Below are 27479 nucleotides of genomic sequence, written 5' to 3'. Positions count from 1 at the left end.
CATTTACAAATATACTGGATTACAGTCTTTACACCAGTGGGCGTCTTTCGATACAAACAGCCGCTTTTCTCGAGTTAGTAGATAGGATCTAGTCCTAGAACTATTATATTCATCTTGTTCCTTCAAGCTTGTATACTTGCTAATGAAAAATACTGGCAGTATAAAGAAAAAACATTTTATTACTTTGGACAATTTTTATATTGTAACTCCGAGTTCAACAACAGTATGATTCATATCATAACACCGTAAGTCTCTATTGCATTGATGTATATACAGAAGGGACAACACAATGTGTAAAGTCTATATAATAACATAAAATGCATATGAAAGCACCAAAATGTAATACAAATAACATAATATACTGTCCAGGTGGTATAAATACATAAATTTGTCAAAATCACATCATCTTTTATACAAAGTAAGACGCTGAAGTAGTTTATCACAGATAGGATTGTTTGGCACTGCCAAAATGCAAATCCACGTATATGTGTATCAAGCACTAAGTTTGTGAAATCATTAATGCAAAAAGTGTATTTCAATCAAGGAACTTTCTCCACGTGTTTTCTGTGCAGAGTATCAACCGTTCTTTGAAGTAGAACAGATTTGTATTGTTTCCATGTTTCCTTGTTGTACATTACAGTTTTGGCCTCTTCTGGGGTCATGTATTCTCTTTGCTGAAAAGTATAGATATACTGTCATATCCTGAATAATCTGAGAAAATAGATTAATGTGTCTAGTCAATCTTAATAAATTGATATCTTAAAGACATATTTTACTTTTCACGTTTTCTGTCTGTAAAAAATGCCTGTTACATGGAGCTATATATCTATCAGAAATATATGTTTCATAATTTTTTTAGATATTTTAAAGAACAGAATATCCTATTATACATTTCCATCGGCTACTGGGATAGTTGAACAGTTTGTACTTTTAAACATTAGTTAAAGGGAAATAAATAATACAATACATTATTGTAAACAGATGTTTGGATGAATTCCCTTGCACACTTTTGTCCAAAAATGTTTAGTCTTACTATTTCGAATGTCGACCAATACATTTTAACATTAATTTTTAGGTCATATCTAAGCACGGACTTCAGGAATTTTTATATTGAATAGCAAATATGTATCTACGTAACGGATATATACGCAATGAGAATTTATTTTCTTCTTGTTACTCATTATTTTCATTCAATAATTTTATGCTATGCATAGATTTTGTCTGTTGAAATATTCAAGACTTGCTTATAAAGGAAAAAATGCATGTGTATTCTTTTTTTTTTTTTTTGTTGCCTAGCTAATAGGATCTGTACTATACATCTATTTGCAGCTTTTAAAATTATTGTTAAGGGACTGGCCCCATTGACAAAAAAAGCTATAAGCTTGCGTGTAAATTGCCTTTGTGAAAAAAACGTGAATTATATAAACAAAATAATCTCTGTACAAGATCTGTAATTAAAGTTTATAAAGTTTGAAATAAATATATTGCACGACCAATTTCAACTGACCATCTTTTAGAACGAAATACAAACTCCCAAGTTCAAGTTAAATATATACTTGGCGCGCAAAATGCAGATCATTACTTTCTAAAGTTGCTCTTACTTCTTCTTTTAAAAGTTCCAAAAACGTTCTAATACACTAATTAACAGTAAATATAACATCACTAATAGGTATTCCTTTTACTTTAAACAATAAAAGATAGAAAATAAAAATATTGTACATACCATTGTTTCCACCTTGAGCATTGTGTTATTCTTGGCGTGTTGAAGGAAGAATCTTTTACTGATTTTTATAATTTCAGCTCCGTCACTTATCTGAAAGAATTTCAACAGTTTAAATTTTGAGACAAAAACATCCACACTGCACAAAATTACTAATTTGGTTAGATAAATAGACACTTTATTTCCTTCAATTTACATGAGTTATGCTATGGTTCTTTGTAAATAAAATGAATTCATCAGCTGCACATTAAATAGTTGAAAACTTGCTGGTTTTCAATATTGAGTGTTGTGAAAACATGAAAAGTCAAGAGTTTCATGATAGCTCTATATCGCATACACGAATTTCATAGCTCAAACAGGTTTCTTCCAATGGATGTTGGAAACTGGACTACAGACTCAGAAGCTAAGATGTTCAAAGTTTTCCACGGAGGCATAAAGGGGGAACAGTGCACTTATGTTTTGTGAATATTTAGAATAAATAGAACAATCGTGGAGCTAAGATGTTCAAAGTTTTCCACGGAGGCATAAAGGGGGAACAGTGCAATTATGTTTTGTGAATATTCAGAATAAATAGAACAATCGTGGTAACGAGTCAGGCATCTTGTTTCTGATAATATTTTTTTTCTCCAGATTTCCATTATATATATATAAAGAGAAAAGTGACAACCCCACTGGAGGCCATGTTTTCTTTAGACAAATCTGATCAATTAGAACACTCTGTACAGGGTCACCCAAGGAACAATTGTGCGAAATTATTTTAAAATCGGACCAAGTATATCTGGCAAATTTAAACGAATTCCTACTATACACATATTTAGAAAGTGGCGATCCTGGTTTTGGCAACTTGTAATGTTTTAAAAATCTTGCTAAAGCATTAACTAAATTATATTTCGAAAATTGCCAAGCAACTTCTGGCAAGGAGTTTTAAATTTTCCTCTTTGTACATTGGAGAACATTTAAGACCTTCCCCAGCACCTTTTTGACACTTTTAACAGGGGTTCACACAGGGAACATTTCTGTGTTGTTATTTTAAAATTGTACCATCTAGATCTGTAGAATTTCTTATTCTACATTTTGTAATCTTGATATAAGATATAGGTCTTCAGTACCAACATTCTACAGAATGGAACAAAAACAATTTTAAATAGGCCAATGACGTATTCGTGAGAATTTCCTATAAATACAATTGTATCTTTCTTGTTTTATCCCGTCAAAGAAGGCAGTCTTACATAAGCCACACTTACCAAAGTTACACCGGGTGCTTCAGAAGCAAGAGCTTGTGGTTCAATATGTTCGAAACCCTGCAAAGAGAAAACACACTAGTTTTATACTTTTTTAATGGAGTCTCCAAATGGAATATTTCCAAACAGAATACACTTGTTGTAATTATTTTCATTCTATTTCTGTCTATCGGACGTGTTAATTATAACAAATGAAACCTATACAATACAATAAAGAATAAACACGTATTCAGTTTACCCACCTAGCCTTACTACTAAAGATGATTAAATGATATTACAAGCAAATCATAACTTATACATAAATGTCATATTTCTTAAAGCTTACTAAAACTGAAAAATAGTTAAAAGATAAAAAGTTGAGTTTGTAGGGAAATACGATATATGAAATCATGCAATGTTTAGTATGTAGTTATGAAATAATATAGATAAATATATCGTAACTACATCTAGATTTGAAGATCATGGTTGTTGTGAAGGTGAAAATATGAATACAAGCGTGCAACCTACATCTACAACATTACTGTTCGTGAATGACTGTACGGCTGGTATCAGGCGACTTAACTATTCTCATATCGAAAAGACAAATGGTAAGACGTATTCAATCGCTAAATAGTTTTCTATTTGTATAAAGCATACAGATAAAAGTAACTCATTCATTTAGCAAGCTGTTGCGGAATATAAAATTTCTAAGCCATTTCTATTTAAAGAAAAAATATTTTACGAAACAAAACAAACGTTATGGGAATTAAAATGCTTTAACTAATGCTATAATATGACAACTTCATGTACATTTTCATTAAAACATGGTCATACTGACGTGACGTCGACATATCATTTGGCGGAATACAAATACAGAGAAAGAGTTTTGCAACTTTTGGTTTATTATTTTAAATAAAAGATATTTCAGAATTGAAAAGATATTACAGAACGGGGATAAACTTAATAATTTAACACCCTCTAAATCGATTTATAACTTCACTCGATGACGGGGAGTCACATCGACTTAATATATTTCGTACCATGCATGCGCCATGAAATAGTGCTTCCCTATTTCATCCACTAGTTCACATAAAAGACCCATTAGAAACGAAATAAAAAAGAAAAATATTTTGATATATCAAACATACGAATTATGATATTATTCCGAATACATATCACCTCTTCGTCGTATTTAGATATATGTATATTAGGATATAGTTCTGCTATATATTATGTCTTGAATATATTTTTTGCAACGGAGTGTCCATTATATTTTGTAGACTGACTTGAAATAAGTTTCTTAACATATTATCAACACGTTCATCCTTACTGAAAACTAATTGCAACGTGAACAACAACCCGTGAAATAAGGATATTTTAACTGAATTAGTCGCAAATGTTACATTTAAGGCTGCATATACATATACAATCAACTACATACACTGAATTTCATGGATAATTTCTGTGAATCGTCATGCTCTTACCATTGAAAGTGATAACTGAATGGGGAACTTTGTTTGTGATACAATGTAATAATTTGTACATTTCATACTCACTCCAAACCCGTCCGTAATAGGGTACATACATCTAAACATTTCAGCTAACCCCGACAAACCCTGGGGCAACAAAGTGTTAGTAATAATAAGTCAAAAGGAACATTAAAAGTATGAATATCTAATATGTCATGATGCAAATAAATTACAAAGGTGAATAATTTAGAAAGAAATTAGTGACACTGAGCAAAGTTGTAAATTCCAAATTTTCTATCAAAATAAACATTTGTCAAACATTGCTAAAAAAATGTAGAATTTGGTCTCAGAATACCTTGACAGCTTAACACTCCACTCCCGTAAATACAAACTATATCTACACATTAGTAAAAGTACATGGACTTCTTCAATGTATGCAATGTATAGGCGGAGCTGTTAAACGACACGACACAATTAAGCATGTAATAGCGCAACCCATATTACACCATAACCAAATTGATGCAATTGTGTTATATTATGAAATCTTAATGCCGTTGTACAATTCCATATAACTGACATGGAATACCAGCTACATCTACGGTGTAAACATGTCTACTTTCAGAAATGTTTTAATGTATGTACACTGTTGTTGTTGTTTTTTTTTTTGTAAATATAACGAGCTTTTTTTTTTAATTTATGACTTTTACCCTTATTGGTCCCATTCTTTAACATAATTATATAAATATTTATATAAACGATAATTCAAACGAGTTCTTATGAAGCAAACTTCTGCATTTCTGCGTGTTGTTGAATTGTATCAATATTTGGCAGTAATTTGTATAATTCTACATGTTTGGAGTTAAAGACATTGCTCGGCGCACCTTTTGGAGCAAATAGCATAGAAACAGAAGTGAATTTAGAATTTATATCAACAGTCTCAATCTGTCAATCACTAATGCAAAGAAATAAAGAGATGTTAAACTCTAGCTAAGTAAGAAGAAAATACTAATTGTTATCCTAAAAACTAGAACAAAATGTCAAATGGTTTTGTGCAAGGTACCTCATTACTTAGGAATCCTTTACCAACCTTAATGTCATTAATAAAAGAAGTCAAATTTCAGTAAATTAACATCAGTATGCTATCGTCTATATGCGGTTTCAGTTCACTCTGTTTATCAAACGATGTAAAAGTTGAAGAAAGTAGAATTCTAGAGTTATTTCTATGATACGTCACGGTCTAAGAACCATACCTTGATATAAATTTCTTCTATCGGAATATAGATTAACTGAGAAATGGCTAGAGCATCTGCACAAAATTGTTAATAATAATATATTCAAACTTCACATAAAAATATTGTTTTAGTTGCCGTTACATTATATACACACAAGCAACACTGCAATCAAGCCACCCAAGCTTATATGACCTTGATCATAGCCATCTGAATACGCACTGGTTAGATTCAGTGAAAAGTAGGATTGTGATACGTACAAAAATATCTCCCGGTTTGAGTACATCCAACTGCAGGTATGTATCTCTCTGCACTACTTCCTTCTTTTGTTTCTTCTTGTACACGGGATCAAACTCAGTCATTTCTCTATAGAGTATTAAAAAACGACGTTGTGTGTCTAATTTTGAAAATTATCAACACGATTCTAGCAAAAAAAGAAGTCTTATTCGATCAAATTTCACAGCTTTCGAGGTACATTTCTATATTTTGTTATACAGTAAAAATCAATGTTTAACATTTTTACCTTCATGGACATAAAGAAAATATATCATTTAAATTATCTCTTCAATCCCCTAGGGAAAAATTGTTTTAAAGTTTTCCAAATAGCTTATAATTATACCTTTATGTAGTTAAACAAATGCTGCTATGTTTGTACCGTTTTCATAGTTTATTTAGAAAAACCTGTTGGTAATATCTACACTTATATACCTAGTTAAATACGTTCCATGTGGCACAAATTCACTGTTTTTTCTTTCGTTGTTTATTGGTGGTAAGAATGATAAAGATTGTTTTTGTTTAGGGCTGTCCGGCTTGCCATTGGTTTGCAACTGGTTTGGCGAGGCCGACTTTAGTGTTGGTGATGTTATAACCAAAGTTGGTGTGGATGATTTCTGCAAAACACATTCGAATATAAACGCAAAATAACTACACGATGCAAAGACAGAACTACGAACCAGAATTCCAAATATAGTAGGTCAAACCACAGCAGCTGACTCAAAGTACATCAATTTCAATTTTAGGTGAGTTTTAGTTTCTGTTTATGTAGCAGGGGTTTAAATACAATCTACAAGAGGATCTTTTGGACGCATAGAATGATACTAAGCAAAATCACAGCAGACCTGATTTGACTGAGTCTGTTCATGCGAGGTAATGGAAATGCAACAAGCTTCAAGCCCGCCTAGCACCGGCTTCAGCGGAATTCTAATGGACTCCATGACCTCAAAGGACCAGAAAATATAACAACACTGAATCCAAAGTCAGATCGAACCTCCCAGCTTCCGATGATGGAGGAAGACCTTCTAAAAAGTAGAACCACTGACCTTCATAAAGCTAGCAGGATGACTTCCTAACATGAACAAATTCTGCGTTTTTCGAACCCACAGCGATGGGGGCAAGTGACTGGAAATCAGCGATCTTAGCCGCTCCCCATTAGAGCTCTATGATCCGGTGCTCCAGGTAAAAATTTCTTTTGATATTGAAAATCAATAGCCTCCACAAGAAAGATTAGTGTTACTAATAGTTTAATTTCACAATCACAACAGCAAATTTTAAGTGTCATGTGGTAACCGTACAATTTTACCCCGTACTTGCACTCAGTGTTGTTAATATTTCTGGTTCCTTGGGATCATGGAGTCCATACAGTCTTTTTATACGAATTTAGGTAATGTCGATGAACGGATTCAATCAAACCAAGACTGTTTTCATTTTGCTTAGTTGCATTTGTGTCTTACTGATTTATTTATTCATGCGAAAGACTGTTTCCTATTCTTCTAGTACTTGTCTCTTTATCTCTTCCCAAATTAAAGCAAAGGGTGTTTATTGTTTTGTTACCTTTTCACCGCTCACGCTACTTTCGCTGTCTTCCGCTATATTAGCAAGTCGACCTGATCTACTTCCGGCATTGTGTAGCTCTGTCGGTTCCTTCCTTTCTGTTAATGTATAAAATGCATACATATTAGTCTCACCATTTTCTATTCATTCAAAATTTGCCTACATGAGACATATATGAGTCAAGATTATTATATTTAAGTTTCACAAGTACAGAACACTTTGTTCTGCTTTTCACAACGATGTTTTAAACGAGTAATGTCCAAATAAGTATAAATATTTATATATAAGATATGATGCACGATTAGGAAAATAATTTCCCTACTTATAATTAGTCAGATTTACCAATGTAACAACTCCGTTGAGAGTTCTACTGCCTTTTACATTACAAAGTGTTGATGATGATCTCAATTAATGATACGCTCTGTGTTTATATCTACCTGCGCAAGGTGAGCTGTTTGCTCTGTGTTTCTTTTTAACAGCAGGCCTAGGCGAATTCTCCTGGAACGAGTTATTGCTGTTGTTAGGGATGTTGACAATAGAATGTCGGTACATACGTGTTAACTGTAAGAAAAGAAAAACTCAATTAATTAACAATTAATGTCAGTGCGTGCGTCTCTTGTACAAGATCAGGTCATTTCTACAATGATATATATTAAGCTAGCGACGAGTATTACGTTTATTTTATTTCATCAACAATGTTTAAGATGCCACTACTCTCTGGCGAATTGCCTAAAATAGCAAAACAAAACGCAGAATAATCACTATAGCTATAGACTACACTGTGGATACACAGACAAAAAGAAACAAAACACAAAACGAGAAATTATATAATGTTGCCGCATGTAAATAAATCAAGAAAAATATAAGAGCAATATAAATTAAATTGAAATACAAACTGGTAGGATCACTAGGATGTTAAATAGTAAAGACAGTAAAATATCATAATGTGTTACTGTCATACTGATACAGATGAATTGAACATAAAAATTAAGGATAAATATCAAACAGGGAATGCCATGTTCCAAAAACGCAGCCTCCCAAAAACGAAACTCACAGCACGCAGATGGACTACCAAACCACATTGCAGTAAGGCAACATAAAGATTTCAATAATTGAAATGCCGAGGTACCGTGCTCATGTTACAATTATGTATACGTACAGTCTGTTAAACTTCATACCAGGACTGTGTATGGTTGTTTATATGTTAAAAAGTCAAACAAACCAGTTACAAAAACAGTGTTAATTAAAATCATCAAACATCTGTGTACATAAATCTTAATGTGAAAATGTTGAAAATGAAGCAATTTTAGGGGGAAATAAGGTTCTTCACAAGGTTGATGCACAAAGCCTTTGGACTTTCAGGAAACCTTACAGGATTTTCGAACATGGCGTCTTTAGCAGTAGAGTTGCGGAGTTGTTCGTTCCAGTTATATTCGGTTCGAGACCTTTCTATCGTCGGTCTCTGTGTTACCTGGTAAATGGTGACAGAGTTTACATAATATAAAAAGCGAGTATCTGCACATTTTTAAATAATAGAAAGAAAATTAAAGTGGAAAAACTGCTAACTACATAAACACAACGAAATGAAGCATGACAAACAAGCTTCATCTCACCTCAGAGTTAGGCTGCTCCTGTAAACACAACATCACTAGTAAATTAATGCCCAATAAGTTACACAAGGTAATCTTAAAGCAAAAATTTATAGCTTCAGGTTATCTTTTATATAACGTACATTTCAATATGCATTGACAATCACAAGTGAAACGTTAAGTTTTACTCAGAAGGAGAAACTGCGATGATAAGGTTATCTTACAAAATTTATGTCACCGTGTTTACCTCAACACAATACAAATGAAAGCAAAATGTCAATATAGATAACATCAAACTGGTTGTTAAACGACGCGAATCTCATAATCGTCGGCAATTTTGTAGCCAGTAACGGAAGTCAATGACGTTTTTCATCCATTAGTGCAGATTGCGCTTGGGAGAAATATTCCCTGTCACTGCTGACATTTTCTCCGAACTGTAAAGTGACACACAGCAAAATATACATGGTCACTATTTCCTATCGGAAGTAGTTTTCTAAATTGTCCGATACCTTGATAGAAATATCGTTTACGGTCCTTAACTCCGATTATAAAGTTAGTCATCAAAATTGATACTTTTTCTTATGAGACAAGATAATGGCAATAATCTTTATTAAAAACTAACAATCGCGACAATCCGTAACATACTGTAAGATATCAACAGCTTACCTCTGGAAAAGATATTGCACCAACCATAGTCTTCATTTTTCGTTGTTTAGCCAGTAAACCAAGCATAGCTAAAATAAAAGATTACAGGTTTTAATGTTTAAACACCTGTTTTAGTTTTCGAGTTTTTAGAAAGTTAAGTATTTGTAGATAAAAGATCCTTAAGATCCTTTTTATCTATTGTAAATGCTGTCTATTATTCAATAAAAATGGTTCTGTTATTGTATTATTGGCTAATTCATTATATGTAATTTTTAAATTAAGATAACAGATTTCTTACATGTCCTACTGTTTCAGATTCTGTATGTAGTTCCTACCTCAGTTTAATGCTCTAAATGCACACAACCTTCCAACTACGTTGCTTTTAAAATGAAACAGCTTACCACCCGCGTGGCTAAATGGTCTGACACAACCGAGTTCTTCCGTTGACTGTCCGGTAAATTTGTCTTCGTTATTGACATCAATTACTGACTGTGTACGTACAACCTTCACGTGACCCTGTTAATTAAATGACCGTTGGTTATTATAACAATCCTATCGGGTATTCAGTCATTTAAAGTAAACCTACTATATATCTTTCTCTTTTTTATTTGCTAAATCAATGAAACTGTTCAGTGATTCTGAAATGAAGTTTACTTTAAACAGAATTATATGCATTACCTTTTGCAAGCACAACCTACCGTTTTAACAACATGCAGCCATGGTGTTCGGTTGCTATCCTTCACGACAATTTTTTCTTGTCTGTAATGAAAGAAAGTCGCAAAATGTATTTGAATAAACGTAATGGCTCATAAAAAGACATGTATTTTTTATTTTCTGCCTGTGGTTAAAATGAAAATCCACCTTAAGATCTCTTAACAAACTACTAAATAAAAGTATTTTACATATTTTAAGATGATACATTCATATCATCATTCTATAGGTAAGATAGATTTGTAAGTATTACGATCGTAGTAGCGAAGAAAACATTGTTTACGCAAATGCAGTTTCTAGTTGGACGCATGGTAACTGCATTCGGAAAGATGAGCATACCCGTAATATCTAAAATCAATTGCTTCAGGATTTGTTTCAAATTCTTCGCACGGGAATTCCTTGAATAGATCTAACATTCTGCAACAGAAAAGGGGAACTGTAAACAATACCATTAAACATACATACAGCAGATAATTTGATGATCAAGCAGAGAGGGAAAAGCTATACACATTCATTCAAAGTACTGTTCAATATAGAAACTAACGATAAAACCCTTAGAAGACAAGATTTACCGCGAAATTCCGGAAACACCAGGTTAAATTAAATAGTGACTTTTATATTCTCGTAGATGTTATTTCACGTATTTTTGACGTTTCTTTTGGAGCCGATAAGGCCACATCAAGTTTTATTTTATATAAACACTTAATGTACTTAATGAAATTTTAGGAAGTAAGAAATTTAAAGCAAAGAAAAAGAAAAATTAAAAAGAACAAAACAGTGTCACTCACTGCAAGAAATCTATTGGTGGACCTTTAGATGTATGAAGCAAATCTGCAAAATCCTGAAAGTAAGACAATAAATCCAAGTTCAGCCTACTGGATGTTAAATTATGATAAAATAGTTTTACCATTTGAAAAAAAAAACAACATGATAGTGGTATTTAAAAATTCAAACTTTTGTTGCTTCTAATATGTTACATTGATAAAGGGTAAAAAGATAAAAATTGAAGTATTGGTTGTGTCATGAAGTAATATCATCTAAAGACAGTTGTGTTATGGTTCTATTAACTATACATATTGTTGTAGTTATTGCTTCTTAAACAAGGTGAAAAGTTATTTATTCCTCTTATTTACTTACATTTCTATCTAGAATTAGAACTTCTACATGCCCCTTGGCTACCAAGTGATGCTCCCTCGGCCAATTTTGAGACATTTCTTGTGGCTGTTAAGATTTATAAAATTTTCATTATAGCAATTAAAAGAATAAAATCAGATTTATTAGCGATTGTGTCACTGATTATTTCGCATGTTTGGCTTCTTAAATGAATGTAGTAGTGAGTCTATCCCCCCGAATATAGCCTATATATCGGTAGCATATGTAAGAAATCAAAAAAGAAAAACAACATAAGAATTAAAATCATTACTAAAAGCAAAAACGTATCAAGGTAATTTTTTTTGCTCTTAGTAATGATTTTAATTCAAAAATGTATCAAGGTAAGCCCCATGTGGTTCTGGGACGATATGTGTATGAAAAAAATTGGAACCACTGTCTTACCCTTGCATGGTCGTAAGAAGCGACTACTAATAGTGTCCTAACACTTGGTTTTGCTGTAACTCTGTGATTCCAGCAGGTATACAAATTTTGATTCCATACCTCAAGTTTTTATCTCGATGTAAATGAGATGTGAAATCAAAACTTGTAGTCCTGTTTGGCGCCATATAACCTATACTGTGTTGGTGTGCCGTAAAACCTAAATCAAATCAATGTATCAAGGTAAATTGTCCATAATTCATTAACTCTCACGAAAAGTCCTATAGATAGTAATGTACTTACGTCAGTCGTTGTACCTTTCTCTACATAACCTTCGTCTCGTGTGACAACACCAGACAGCAGTCGGTACTCCCGAACTTTGTTCACTAAAACAGAAATGTAAAAAGTAATAGAACGTCAAGAGACATATATCACACAACTAACAAGAATGTACCGTGAGACATCAAGTCTAGTGCTCAAACAGGGATGCGACTTTGGGACTATCATTTACCAACGCAATCAAACCAGTTTACGGATAAGCCAGCTTACACTTCCATATATATCACCAGTTACTATTACATGAAGAACATGTACACTGTTTCATTACTAGATCTTACAAGAAGTAAAGGTAAACTATTTCCTTCTGAATCAATTTTTCATGGAGAATATCAGTAGATCATTTTATATTGTTTATACAGTGCTTTGGACGAATACCCTGCTGGAGTACCATGTTGTACATAAATCGCCTTGGCAACCTATTCATTAGCTCTAAAACTGAGAACAATCAATACTTAATGTTGAGGACATGGACGGTAGCCTGTATTTCCACTTTTTTTCATAAACAGGCTCAATCAAACCGAGACTGCAACATTTTCGTTTATGCCGTGTTGGGCGGCCTCAGGTTTTCCACTTTTTCTATTTTAAAAAAAACCTTGAATGAGTATTCTTACAAATCGTGAGACTGATTTAACGGTACTTACTTTTTCCTGTTAAAACGTAATAAAATCTCTCTGGGTCTCTGCCTTGCTGTGCCACAATTCTCCTTGAGTCATATCTGTAATGGGGAATAATCAAATACTAGTATCAAATTTGCTTCATTTAAAACATGATGCTAGGCAAGGGAAAATCAACGTCTTCAGTTTAGCTTAGTAAGAGGTTTTATCATGTATGTTCGATGTTCAAAATCGGATCTATAGCAAGAAATCTGTCTATTGTTGAACTCTGTACACATAGTATTAGAATAGATTTTTACATATATAGCCACATTATGTCACGATTGTATTGAAATATCTCTTGTCTGCCAAGTATGGCTAATAATATTTTGTGCAATGTGAAAGCTGACTCAATTTAAATGTACATAAAATGTAAAATAAATCTATCTGTCTACTAGTACTTATAGGGGTTAAAGAAGACTCGACGTACCTCTCATACGCCACTACCCGTGCTAGCTGTTCTTCTAACTGTGCGGGAAACAGATGTTTGAATGCTTTCGTTGCCCGTAATACCTGTGTTATCTGATACATAAAATATAAATGTAAAGATTACGGATATGATTGTGCAAAAGAAACTTAAGCAATATTGCACAAATCCAGAATTTACATGAAAAAAGGGAAATAAGTGTGCTTCTCACATTTTCAAGACAAGAAGAAATTGCTTATATGGTCATTCTTTTACGATAGATACATATAATTATAGAGAAAACAATTTGTAATATAATAATATAATCGTACAAAAATACTTTACCCTTTTGATATCTTCTGAAGTTCTGTATTCTGGTTGCGTTGCGAGTGAAAGTTGCATTTCAAACCCAAGCTGAAAAGGCACAAATATAAGATAAATATCTTAACCCTTAGCCTGCTGGCGGCGAGTGATTCTGCCTTTGCGAACAGTGCAGACCAAGATCAGCCTGCACATCTGTAATCAACCTTTTTAACAGTTAATGGTACTGTCCAGATTGAAAGATGGACAAGTTCATTATAGAAATTTAGCAGAGTAAGGGTTAATGGTTCATGAAACGTTTTATAACCACACTGTACAGAATGATTGTGTTTCGGTAATGAGAAAGATGTGTTCTTTTAGACATTAAAACATATCAAATTCTTGCAAGTTAGCAAATTTAACAACAAAGTTTTACAGGTGTTATAATATTATACAAAGTATTGCATGTATACTGTCATTAAGCGTTACCATGTAATTTTTCTATACAGCTGTAATATACAATAACTTCATACGCTATATAATGATGGCAAGATGTTTGTTGGCTTGTATGATTGTGCCATATATTGTATCATTGTGCTGTATATTTTATGAGTGTGCCATACTGTATGACTGTGTCATATTGTATAATTATGCCATATACACTCCAATACAAAATTAATTTCAATATATAGTGCAAGTACAAAATATCAATCAATTTCATTATTTCATTACACTAGATTTCTTGAGATTATCACGGTCAAGTTTATTTTTCTGTTTGATTTTCTTCACACCGTCCGGCGCTGTATCTGGTTTGTCTTCGTGAAGATATCTGAAATATAGTAGAAAGGCATTTTAGATATGCCACATCTTCAAATGAAACTATCGCAAAAAAACTTACAAGAAGACATGAATGGTTATTGTATAGGAAGTGAATACATGCAGATTTAAAATAAAACAAATATTTTGTTGCGCATTTTTAGGCCTAAATCATCGGTGTTATTAGACGAGTTTACCATATATTGCAGTCATAAGTGTCAATAAACGTATTTACCGTATTTGGCAGCAACTGGCGCCACAAGGCGTGTTTACCAGACATAAAAGTGTGAAGCATTAAGTAAGGCAGATGACATTCAGCCTTAAACCACAGGCATTACGATTATCGTGGCAATGTTCCATCTATGACAAAACATTTAATGTACGTCATAAAGCTATAGTCTTTGTTTTCGCTCTTATAAATAGAGTTAATCTGTCGAAAATTGATGTGGAGACATGTTATAATTCTTTGAAATATTCTAAAACATTATTCAACATGGATGAACGCTAACAATTCTGGGAGTATTAACAGAAATACAAAAACTCAACTGTAACTATTTACCTTCTCCTGGGCTGACAAGCCCGGTACAATAGAATGATATTGAGAACGGCATCCTGGAATCTGTTGATTGCCTGAAAGGGGTATCGAGAACAGTAGAAACTATCACATTTCATGCGTGTATAATAATGACATTTTATATGCCCAGATACTATTTATGTGTGCAACAAAATCTGGTTAAACTGTTCAATATGTTCTTACAAGTATTCAATGTCATTAAGAATCAATATTTTAAAGCGTCATATTTACCCAGGAATTATTTTCAAACTGTTAATACATTGGATTTCGTTAATTAAAGTTTTTTTTGTTTTTTTACATTTGTAATGCCATGCATTTGTTTGTATCTAAAACCGTCACACGTGTATTGACATAAAACAACGACCATTCCCTTGCTTATAACTCTACTGACACTGAGTCTTATTTTAGATAACTTGTTTTAGATAATGCACTTTGCATTTAATGTATAAGTCTACCCATCCGTTTCAAAAATGATACTGATAACATTTAGAATCTGAGGTGAAATTTTACTATATAATATACGAGTTCATATTTATTGTTATGACATGTTTTTCAGTTAATTATCGCAATATTATAGTACACTTTATCTGATGTTTTCAAAGTGAAAATAATAATATTTTTCACTTGTAAGAAACTACAAAATATGTAAATTTAGTTAAGATATGAAAAGAAAAGAAAATTGATTTGTATTACATGCAAGACTAAAATATCTTCTACTCATGAACACCGAGCTTTACATTATTTTACTCGTGGACATGCCACTTATGAAAATATTGCATCTGGTGTTCACCCGTTAAAGATATCTCAATCGTACATTGAAACCAACAAATATACGCAACTAGAGTCTGGCTGGTTATTGTCCTATATACACTGTTGTTGCAGCATTTCTTGCGAAACCATATAACAAAACTTTGTTTCCGGGCTGTTATTTAAAACTACTATGATGCCAGTTTTGACACAACTCGTAGCCTTTCTGAGAGTCATAATTAAACATCGCCGATTTAAAATAATACCAGAGCAATAATACTAATTGTGTTTGATAATTTAAGACGGCATTGACTATTTCTAGTGCAGAAAGACCATCATTGTCCTCTAATATTTGTTTTCATGAACAATAACATATACATCACATACCGTCCAGTTTTTCCGTTTCTTCTTCCTAATCTCACTATGATGAACGTATTTGTATTTCTGAAAAGCAAAAGACGCAATAAAAATAGTAATACTATATTTTCACAATGATTACGTTCTGTTTGTTTGTTGTTTTTTTCAGTGTTGTTTTCTACTACTTTTAGAAATGTTTTGCTAAAGACCGATGATGCATCACACTACTTTAAGTGATACCTGTACCCCGTCAACTTCATCAATTAATCAAAAACACATAAATAAACGTATACCCAATGAAAGAGTGTAAATTGGTCTTCAATATTTGATGACTCGTGATCTAGTGCGATACAAAACAGCTCATTCGGCGATACATATATACTGACTTATGAGACGTATATCTTTAATATTGGAATCATAACGCAAAAATGAAAAAGATATACTATAGTTAAAATGACTCAGATAAATAAGAAGCTGTTCTACAATAATATAGCAATATACTGTTCGAAGCTGCACAAATTTAACAAGAAATATTTCACGTTTACATAAAATTTATTCGGAATTTATTATGTGCGCTACTGTCTACTGTTTTATAATCTCTCCTTTTTAAGTAAACGTGATGGCATGGATTCTTACAGGCAACATTCTAATTTCCTTCCTTCAAATCCCAAATGATATTTTACTGAAATGATAGACAGGTTGTTTTAGAAACCAAAGCTTAATATTAAGTATTTGGGCAATTTACTTTGTGTTTTATTATGTATATATAATTGATGTACATTAAAGTGAAGTAAATAAATTAAATAAACATTTATGTAATGTCAGTTAAGACTTGGTGTTTCGCATTGCACAAATTGCATGCCAGGTGCCGATCAATCAATGTTTGGTTAATTTTAATGGACGACAAGAGTTTTTGTAACATTTGTTATAGCCCTTTAAACAAATTGCCATAAGATCACGTTCTAAATAAGATATTTCTATTTACATATCTATCAATTTTCGAACTGTTTATATTGCTGTTAGCACTTTAAAGTCATATAAATTGACTGATTCAATTTACATTTCTAATTTGAGATAATGTGCCGTTTAATTTCAAATTAATCGAAATGCACTGATATCAATGTTTGATTTGTACTCAAGGGCGTGCCTTAATCCCCCTTGATAGATCTGGGTAACTTTTCACAAATATGGACCATCTACACACAAAAACAAACGTCAAGTTGTATGTTATATTCACATCCATAATCGACACTTGGGTATCAAAGAAATAGTTTGCCAAACATGCAATAAAACCTCTACAATAGCATCATACTGTCTTTTGAGTCCATGGTTCTTAGGTTATACATAATTTATTTCAGGTCGATTGTGAAACAAGTTCTTCGACTTTTATTAATCACTCTCGTCACCTCATTCCTGATGGAATCCATCGCCATTTGGGTATGAGAGAAGAGAAGCCAGTTTCCCTTTTAATGCTGATCGTCAAGCAAGGGAGCTACTGGTACCATTTTTCACGTCTTTGGTATGACGCGGCCGGGGATCGAATCCACGACCTCCCGCACTCGAAGCGGGCGCTCTTCCACTAAGCTATCGAGGCGGTTCATGTTCTTGACACGAGATATCAGCAGGTCACGTTTAACCCACTAACACTTGCCATATTTTGTCTAATATGTGTGTGTAACCTTCAAGTTCTAGTTTATACCAAATGCATATATGACTTCTGGTGCTGAGTTTTCATTTAACTAAATAAATGCCTTATGGTTGCTAGGGCAGTTCGTGTATTCGATTGTGTCGCTTTATGCTCTAGCACGGAATGAGATACGATTCTATTTCTTAACATGTCTGTGTTGAACTTTTAACTGGAGTATAATTAAAATTGTATTTAGACACTGTCTGTAGACTGGTACACGATTTATACATTGTCCAAAGCTGTCTTACATGTTTTGATTGAACTTAAGATTCCTTAAAGTATTACAACATATTTTTTCAACAAAACAATATAAGTCAGTACTTGAGCTTTCAGCTTGCTATGATTGTGCAGTTTGCTGGAAAACAGGATTTGATAGGAGCGTGCAATTTGTAATAACCGAAGAAAAATATTGTTATACTAATACAGTGACTGAACGGTCAAAATGTCCACGTATAGTATCATGAGTTTGTTTTGATATAATCCTCTACTGTAATGCTCTCTAAGTGATCATTAGTACTTCTGTTAAGACCAATGCACAGACATACTGACTGGGTTTCTATTGAAGAAAATCCTTATACATTCATTATATCTCATAATAAAGTAAATAAAAATAAATATTGTATAAACAAATTGATGAACTTATCTGAAATACAGAAATACTATTCTGACAACATGTTCAAATTAAACTTTTTCTGCATTTTGCCACGCTACGCCTTCATGTGTCCGAAAGAACATGAAACTATCGAGTTCACATTTATTATTTTGTTTTATTTTCTAATGTTTACTAAGCCTACTTTAATTGAACAGAAGCTGGGTATATGCAATTATTATTCGTGCTACACTTCAATTTTACATGACGGATTTGTTAGTTAGCGGAATATTATTATAGTTTAAGCCTTAACTATATTCCCAAAGGTATGCCTTTGTAGAAATTTAATTCATTTTTCAGTCAAAAAAATTTCAGAAAGTATATTAAACATTTCAAGGCTTATGAATTAATCTTTTAAAATATAGGCAACGTAGACAGAACGGTGTTTGTCCTGTGTTAAACTGTGTTAAACAAGTGAACAACGTGCAGTTAGGATTTACTATGTCATATCAAGTACAAAAACATTTCATAGCAAATGAAAAACATATTGAATTGCAAGGTAAACAGACTTCAGACCTGTTAAGGGTTTTACAAGTGGCATTGAAGAGGTCGTCAATTGACAGAAATGTCATAACTCATCTATCTTGGCCCATGGCAAATGATGTAAATATTTGATCTATCCTTAGAAGAAATTTTAAACGATCTCAGGCTTTCATTACTGTAATAATGAATATCTTTATTATGAAATCTGAATATATGACGAGTAAAAACTATAAAAAAAAATCATTGAAATTTCAAGTGAAGAAAAATCTTTTTAGATTCTTCACTTTGAACGAATTTCTTTTGAAAGTGGTTATGTAGATGTTACAAGAACTTAGGTTTTTATCTAACGGATTGTACCTTAATTGTGGTAAATTAGCGTAAAAATTCGCACATTATATATAACAATATTACAATATCATATCCTTAGATATAATTTATAAGTATATTTTTTATGACGTATCATGTTATTGAAAATTACATAGCACTTGTTTTCAATGAACTACTGTGATATCATTTCAATTCGCTGGCATGAAATTTCGCGAAAACGGCAAAATGGACAAAAAGGCATGTCATTAGACTTAACAAATGGTACTTGATCTGGAAAAATGCTGAATACTCTAAATTATTCATACCTTCCAATTTCACTTGCATCACGTCAGACGTTCAAATGTTTACAACACTTTGATTTTCAAGTGTCAGATTAATTAATTGCGAGCACGTTCTTGTTGCCAATCAAACATTTATCAGATTCTTGATTAAAGAGATCATATCATCTTTACAGACAATGATTAACAAGGAGGCTGGTCCTTACAGACAATGGTTAACAGGGAGGCTGATTCTTACAGGCAATGGTTAACAGGGAGGCTGATCTTTACAGACAATGGTTAACAGGGAGGCTGGTCCTTACAGACAATGGTTAACAGGGAGGCTGATCCTTACAGGCAATGGTTAACAGGGAGGCTGATCTTTACAGACAATGGTTAACAGGGAGGCTGGTCCTTACAGGCAATGGTTAACAGGGAGGCTGATCCTTACAGACAATGGTTAACAGGGAGGCTGATCTTTACAGACAATGGTTAACAGGGAGGCTGATCCTTACAGACAATGGTTCACAGGGAGGCTGATCCTTACAGGCAATGGTTAAGAGGGAGGCTGATCTTTACAGACAATGGTTAACAGGGAGGCTGATCCTTACAGACAATGATTAACAGGGAGGCTGATCCTTACAGGCAATGGTTAACAGGGAGGCTGATCTTTACAGGCAATGGTTAACAGGGAGACTGATCCTTACAGACAATGGTTAAAAGGGAAGCTGAACCTTATAGGCAATGGTTAACAGGGAGGCTGATCTTTACAGGCAATGGTTAACAGGGAGGCTGATCCTTACAGACAATGGTTAACAGGCCCTTACAGGCAATGGTTAACAGGGAGGCTGATCCTTACAGGCAATGGTTAACAGGGAGAATGATCCTTACAGGCAATGGTTAACAGGGAAGCTGATCCTTACAGGCAATGGTTAACAGGGAGGCTGATCCTTACAGGCAATGGTTAACAGGGAGAATGATCCTTACAGGCAATGGTTAACAGGGAGGCTGATCCTTACAGACAATGGTTAACAGGGAGGCTGATCCTTACAGGCAATGGTTAACAGGGAGGCTGATCTTTACAGGCAATGGTTAACAGGAAGACTGATCCTTACAGACAATGGTTAACAGGGAAGCTGATCCTTACAGGCAATGGTTAACAGGGAGGCTGATCTTTACAGGCAATGGTTAACAGGGAGGCTGATCCTTACAGACAATGGTTAACAGGCCCTTACAGGCAATGGTTAACAGGGAGGCTGATCCTTACAGGCAATGGTTAACAGGGAGAATGATCCTTACAGGCAATGGTTAACAGGGAGGCTGATCCTTACAGGCAATGGTTAACAGGGAGGCTGCTCTTTACAGGCAATGGTTAACAGGGAGACTGATCCTTACAGACAATGGTTAACAGGGAGGCTGATCCTTACAGACAATGGTTAACAGGGAGGCTGATCCTTACAAATAATGGTTAACAGGGAGGCTGATTCTTACAGGCAATGGTTAACAGGGGGGCTGATCTTTACAGACAATGGTTAACGGGGAGAATGGTCCTTACAGACAATCGTAAACAGGAAGGCTGATAGATATATACATGTAATCACCAATACTTACGACTTTTCATTTATCATTTCTAATAACGTTTCACCTTGACAGAAAGTTAACCTTATGTGCACTTTATTGATTCTGTTAATTGCTGATAATCTACTGCAGTTCCTAGCTGCAATGATCAGAAGTTTATACTTTAAAACCATAGTCCTTAGGATATCTCGTTGAATATGTTACTTCGTAGAAGATGGCATTGTTGCTTGCGAAGTTTTCGAAGAACATTTTAAATAAAACATACAAAATTCTACGTGCGACATACATTGAGAGTCGTACTGCCGACAGATTTAGTAGCGGTTTTATAGTAGAACATTATTAATTTTACGACAGTCATGAAATTCTCTACTGTAATCAAGATAAGGAGGGTATCAATAATTAATGCTGCTCTATCACAGAATATTCCAGAAATCAGTGAATATTAAGGTAGATGTTAAACATCTTAAAGGGATAGCCCGTGACAGGTCATATTTAGGTTTTGCATTCAAAATAAGTTGAAAACAGCGCTAAACCAAAACAAATTATCATTTCAGAATAACGGTAATCTTTGAAGAAAATCATTTAAGTTTATCCGTATTTAAACACATTCATTTCGTTTAGACATACTACTTACATCTTCACGGGACAAAAATTAGCAATTTCGTTTGTTTTTTTTTTTTTTGTTTTTTTTTTTTTTTTTTTGTTGTTTTTTTTTTTTTGGGGGGGGGGGGGGGGGGGGGGGGGGGGTTGTTTTTTTTGTGAACATAATATTATACCAAATGTCACCGTTATATGTTTCTTCCCGTCTTTAAGAATACTTTTGATAAAGATATACGCCCTGGAAACGACTTCAATGTTTAACTGCAAATATCAATAATAAACTTGGTTTATTTTTCTACCATGATTATTGACATGTTATTGAACAGTTCACCGGTAAACCCAGCACCCGTATATTAACAGACAATCTAAAATTGATATCTAAAATATTTCACTGATTAATCTTTATTCATAAATTAGGTATAACTTTTTGACGGAAGAGACAGCAATATTATGTAAACATACCAGGACTTAAAAACAAACATAGACAGCGGGTAGACAAAGACGCCATTTGTCAACAGCGACAGGGTGTATATCTTTATTGAAAGGATATTTTAAAATAGTTTTGAAAAAGCCAAATACTCTAACTGTTCCTAACCTTCTGACATTGTGCAGGACAACTGCAATTGTATGATCGGGTGAGAAGTCAGGAGCTGCTACTGCAAGCGTATGATCGATTGATAAGTAAGGATCTAGCTAAACTTGAGGAGGACAACTGCAAGAGTATGTATGGCTGAGATGTAAGTAGCTAGCTCGAGCAGGGCTACTGTAAATGTATGATCGGTTGAGAGAAGTGAGCTAGTTCGTGCAGGGCTATTGCAAATACTTGTTCGGGTGTGAATTCAAAGCTAGCAAGAGCAGAACAAATGTACATGTACGATCGAGTGAGATGTCAAGATCTAGCTAGAGCAGAGCATGTGTAAATGTACGATCGGGTGAAAATTTAAGAGCTAGCTACACCAGGGAAAGTATACATTGTACATGTTTGATCGGGTGAGATTTCAAGAGCTAGCTAGACCAGGGAAAGTGTAAATTTGCGATCGGGTGAGATTTCAAGAGCTAGCTAGACCAGGGAAAGTGTAAATGTGCGATCGGGTGAGATTTCAAGAGCTAGCTAGTCCAGGGAAAGTGTAAATGTGCGATCGGGTGAAAATTCAAGAGCTAGCTAGACCAGGGAAAGTGTAAAAATTGTTAATATCAAAAAAAATCTTCGTGGTACATTTTCTAATTCTCTTTTTCCTGTACAAATCTTTCTCTGTCTATTTATGATTGCTTTATTGGTAGTATTAGCAGAAAGCTTCTACTTAAAGTAGTCCGGCACGTGGGTGTACTGTGGTTATGCTTTATTTTATTTGCCTTGGCATAAACTATTCAGCCCTCATACTAAGGTGACTAGGCAGTTGTCACTGTAGTATGGCTGTTGTAGATATAAAAATAACCTGATCTGATCACAATGTAACCACGTGCCGGACCCGTTTGGTTCCGCGATTATACTCACCACAATTTTCTCTTTCTGTTCGGGGTCAATTGTTTCCAGGTAGTTTCCAAACTCTGCACGTGGTTTTACCATCATATTGATCTCGTCCATTCTCGACTGTATACTCTCCAGAGGATCTTCATCTGGAAGAACGATTTGAACTTTATTATGAAGAGTTTTAACTTTTCGCGCTTCTTTTTCTAACTCCCCTTTTAATATCCAATCATGTTCCACAATATAATCCCCGGCTTTGTCTAAGTTTCTACGAGAAACCTCAGGGTCGTCATCGGATAGATAAACATCTTCATCCTCAGACTCTTCTACTTCTTCTTCATTTGCGCGCATGACAGAAGTGCGACCATAACGGACGCTAGACCTGACAGACGTGCCAGCACTATTGTCACGTGACCCAACAGCCCCATTTAATTCGATATCAGGTTCTAGAACTGGCAAATTTAACTGACTATTAGTGCGAGACAATTTGCTTTGGTTATTTCTAATTTCACGTTTACCACTGTCAATCGGTGGCATGCGGTTTAAACCGTGCATAGACACACTTTTTGATATTTTCACCTTTTTCGCTGTCCTTCCCACACTTCTGAGATCTAAGTTACTATGATATAACCTATTTTTGCGTGGAACGTTTTTTCTCATACTGAATTTCGGATAACGCATGTTCTTTTCGCGTTTTTGTTCTTTCATTTCGTCTAATGTCGTATGGCCGCGCTGCCAGAACGGTCTCCATTTTCCGTCTTCCTCCATCAGCAAAGAGTTTCGCGATCTTTTCCGGTGAATCCGACCTTCCGTTTCCCTAGAATTCGTCGTCGTAAAATTTTCTGCGGACGTTTCATCCATATTTGTTTAATACCCAGCAACGGCAGTACGTTTTTATTACACTCCGGATATTGTTTTTTTACTACTTTTCCGCACTTTTCATAATTCGAGTTTCAAATAAAAGATATCAATTTTCGTAATTAAATCCTCGTTACTCATCAATGAAACTATAGAGAACTGGAATAAAAAAAAATCTGCACTGTCACAATCAATAGTCTACTTCATCGTTGAAAGCCTTCACAAATTATGATCCAAACCAAAAAATGGTTTATAAATGATTATTTACGCTGATTCTTTCCATTCAATTCTAAACATCGGATCAATTATTGTATTCGTTTAATCTAGTTCCTTTGCACATGTTCATTTTAGTTACATGACACCCCAATGCATGATCATTTTCTTTTGAAAACTTAAGTCGTTTTAAATCCTAAAGTTGATCACTAAAATTTCATACTGACGTTAAATCCGAGCTGAATTTGTTTATATCAAGCAGGTGTCAGGATTCCTTTGCATTTTTACTTCAACCGGTCAACAGTAATGTGTAGATACTATTTAAGAAATCAAAATCAGATTTAATCTAATAAATCAACAATATCTCCTAATATCCATGTTACAATTTAATTTTTATCGCTCTGACTTCTTATTGGTTCCGTATAAAAAGTTTTTTTGTTCGCGTGTCGTAACGTTATACTGAGCGGAATGGTAAATTATTTTAATAAGATTAAATTATAGAATAGACCTTGTATAAATATTTCAGTGTTTGGTCACAAACCACTACAATACACTTAAACTACATTGATTTTCTCCCACATGATACTGTATATCGTAGAAACGCTCCCTAGGATTAAAACTGATACTTTACAATAATATTTTCATTGAACTTTCTAATATTACATCAATAAATGTACTGATTAATACACAATAGCTCCTTGGATTAATACAGTATTATTTCTACACTGAAACATTTGCTTTAACTTTTAAACTGTTTCTTTAAATGTTTCGTACAAGTCCCAGTCTTGAGTTAACTTCACTACAAATAGTTCCAGGTAATGCTACTGCGCCTAAGCGATTCTACGCGTATTTAATTATTCACTTTTATTTCGCTCCCCGGCCAACAACGTTTTCGTTCTACAAGTGGCTAAACAAATAGCTTTTGTCTTTGATACGTCGTGAAGACGCGATATTCTGTCTCTAGGCAAAGTTAATCAATTATTCAAACCAAATTTCTCCTCGTTTGCAATTTATATGTATACCTATTTCAATTAAGTATTAATTAAATCTGCCACTTTATACGTATGGGATTACACGCACCCTATAATACTGTCGGAAAAGAATTTTCAACTCAAAAAAAAAATGTTTATAATAATTAGTTATAAGATTAGGGATCTTCTCAACTGACACATGTAAGTGACTTGGATTGAAATTATATTTCAAAACCACCAATTTAATTCTTTCTATAGCTGGCAATGAAAGAAAATGAAAATTATGAAAATATAATATAATCAATTTCGTATTCATGCTACTTCGTATCCTAAAGTTATAATTATATGTAAGGAAATTAGATACTAGTTGAAAGATCACAAATGTGCGTGATAGATAGATTTGGTTGCATTCTTTTTGTTCCTTTGTAAAAATAATGAGAAAAATACTTTATATAACCAATAGTTGCGAAAATTTAGTCACTTACATCCTTTAGTTGGACCTGAAATTATAGAACTATAGCACTGTCATAAAACAATACTCACGGTAAATAGTTTCACGAATTTACCTGTGCTGATATTCGAGTTTGAAATGGAATATTGAGGAACTATTAGGATTTGTGAAGTACATATACAGCCTTTGGAGTCCAGAAACTGTTCACTGCAAACTATGTATAAGCAGCTTATAGGATCAGTGCTTTAAGTTCTGATACATTATTTGTTCAATTCAGATACATTACGTGTTCTGTTCAGATACTTTACTTGTTTAGATCAGATACATTATGTGTTCTGTTCAGATACATTATTATTCTGTTCTGACGCATTACATGTTCTTTTTAGATATATAACGTGATACGTTCGGATACATTACATGTTCTGTTCAGATACATTACTTGTTAAGTTAAGATATATTACGTGTTCTGCTCAGATACATTACGTGTTCTGTTCAAATATATTACGTGTTCAGATATATTATTTGTTCTGTTCAGATACATTACATGTTCTGTTCAGATACATTACGCGTTCTGTTCAGATACATTACGTGTTCAGATATATCATTTGTTATGTTCAGATACATTACATGTTCTGTTCAGATACATTACGTGTTCTGTTCAGATACATTACGTGTTCAGATACATTATTTGTTATGTTCAGATACATTACATGTTCTGATCAGATACATTACGTGTTCAGATACATTATTTGTTATGTTCAGATACAATACATGTTCTGTTCAAATACATTACGTGTTCTGTTCAGATACATTACGCGTTCAGATACATTATTTGTTATGTTCAGATACATTACGTGTTCTGTTCAGATAATTACATGTTCCGTTCAGATATATTACGTGTTCTTTTCAGATACATTACGTGTTCTGTTCAGATACATATGACAGATTACTGTTCAAAAGGGTACTCGTGTTGAATGAAATATTCATTTCAAGGAGTTTCTATGCTAAACATTGGTGACATAATTATGTACAAAACACAAATACAGCTCTTTTTGAAGTTTGCATAAAACCGGGCTGGTTAAGAAAATTAATTTTCTTTTAGTATTTAATGTTGCAACAATATACAATAAAATAGTTTGCTAACGAAATACAGGAACATTTCAATGAATGACAAATTATTTCGAATACAGTGCGTTTATGTAGATGTCTATATGTAGTTTGTTGCTTCAGTTTTAAGCATATCTATTACCTCAGTATTTCAAACAAAGAACTATTATATTTTAATCTTTTTTCTTCTTTCCTGTTGGTGGATCTTTTACAAAGCAGCTCGAATCTTAACATTGGACACTTGCAGTAGGTAAAACAATTTAGGGCTCGGAATTTTAACAACACTACCGAACAATAACTTTGCCATTTGCCTAATAAACTAAACTGTATCCGAATGAAAATTGACAGTATTTCTTTCACTGATCAAAAAAGAAAACGAAAACTTAAAAAAACATTCAAAGGCACATAATTCTTAAAAGACGATAAACTGTAATGTAGGGATAATACACGTTTTTTTTTGTGTGTGTGTGTGTATGTATTAACGTCTGCAGAAGCCCGCGGGATTGTTTGTGACCGAGACCGCATCTTTAAGTGTGTACATGGCAGTAAAATATATTTGTAATGAACGTATTAAAAAAGAAAACATGAAATTATGAACAGATAAATACGTCGTGAATAAAGTAAACGAATTTCATATTTTATTGTTATATTAAACATTTAACAAGGGAAAAGACGAAAAACAAATGACAATACAG

The 27479-nt window shown here is 33.6% G+C and overlaps 1 protein-coding gene across 3 annotated transcripts; it reads right to left on the bottom strand.

The window, feature by feature from the left end:
• Positions 1-180: 180 nt before the first annotated feature.
• Positions 181-25143, bottom strand: LOC123556719 (uncharacterized). 3 transcript variants are annotated; one of them, XM_045347647.2, is made up of 23 exons: positions 23212-25143; positions 16166-16222; positions 15017-15087; positions 14374-14470; positions 13687-13755; positions 13366-13457; positions 12924-12997; positions 12247-12329; positions 11551-11634; positions 11202-11254; positions 10753-10830; positions 10401-10461; positions 10104-10218; positions 9724-9791; positions 9082-9099; positions 7906-8029; positions 7469-7566; positions 6347-6528; positions 5899-6004; positions 5470-5496; positions 2965-3021; positions 1724-1813; positions 181-674 (listed from the first exon to the last, which is right to left on the bottom strand). In XM_045347647.2, exons 1-23 carry the CDS (start codon positions 24043-24045, stop codon positions 540-542), a joined length of 2673 nt encoding a protein of 890 aa, XP_045203582.2. In that variant the 5' UTR covers positions 24046-25143; the 3' UTR covers positions 181-539. The 3 variants fall into 3 exon arrangements, with proteins under 3 accessions (XP_045203582.2, XP_045203584.2, XP_045203583.2); XM_045347649.2 differs by lacking the exon at positions 5470-5496 and having other exon boundaries at positions 23212-25140; XM_045347648.2 differs by lacking the exon at positions 9082-9099 and having other exon boundaries at positions 23212-25140.
• Between the last annotated feature and the right edge of the window lie 2336 nt (positions 25144-27479).

Source organism: Mercenaria mercenaria, chromosome 5 (genome assembly GCF_021730395.1).
Source record: "Mercenaria mercenaria strain notata chromosome 5, MADL_Memer_1, whole genome shotgun sequence".
NCBI lineage: Eukaryota > Metazoa > Mollusca > Bivalvia > Venerida > Veneridae > Mercenaria > Mercenaria mercenaria.
This window is presented reverse-complemented; position numbering and strand designations above follow the sequence as displayed.

Bases quoted from the DNA above. Each gene is read 5' to 3' on its own strand.
- LOC123556719 (XM_045347647.2), bottom strand. From the start codon at position 24,045: ATGGATGAAACGTCCGCAGAAAATTTTACGACGACGAATTCTAGGGAA. The intron at 13,756-14,373 runs GTAATGAAATAA...GTGCCTTTTCAG, and splicing joins ATAATCTCAAGAAATCTAGT to CTTGGGTTTGAAATGCAACT. The intron at 11,635-12,246 runs GTAAGTACATTA...AAATCTTAACAG, and splicing joins AGAAAGGTACAACGACTGAC to CCACAAGAAATGTCTCAAAA.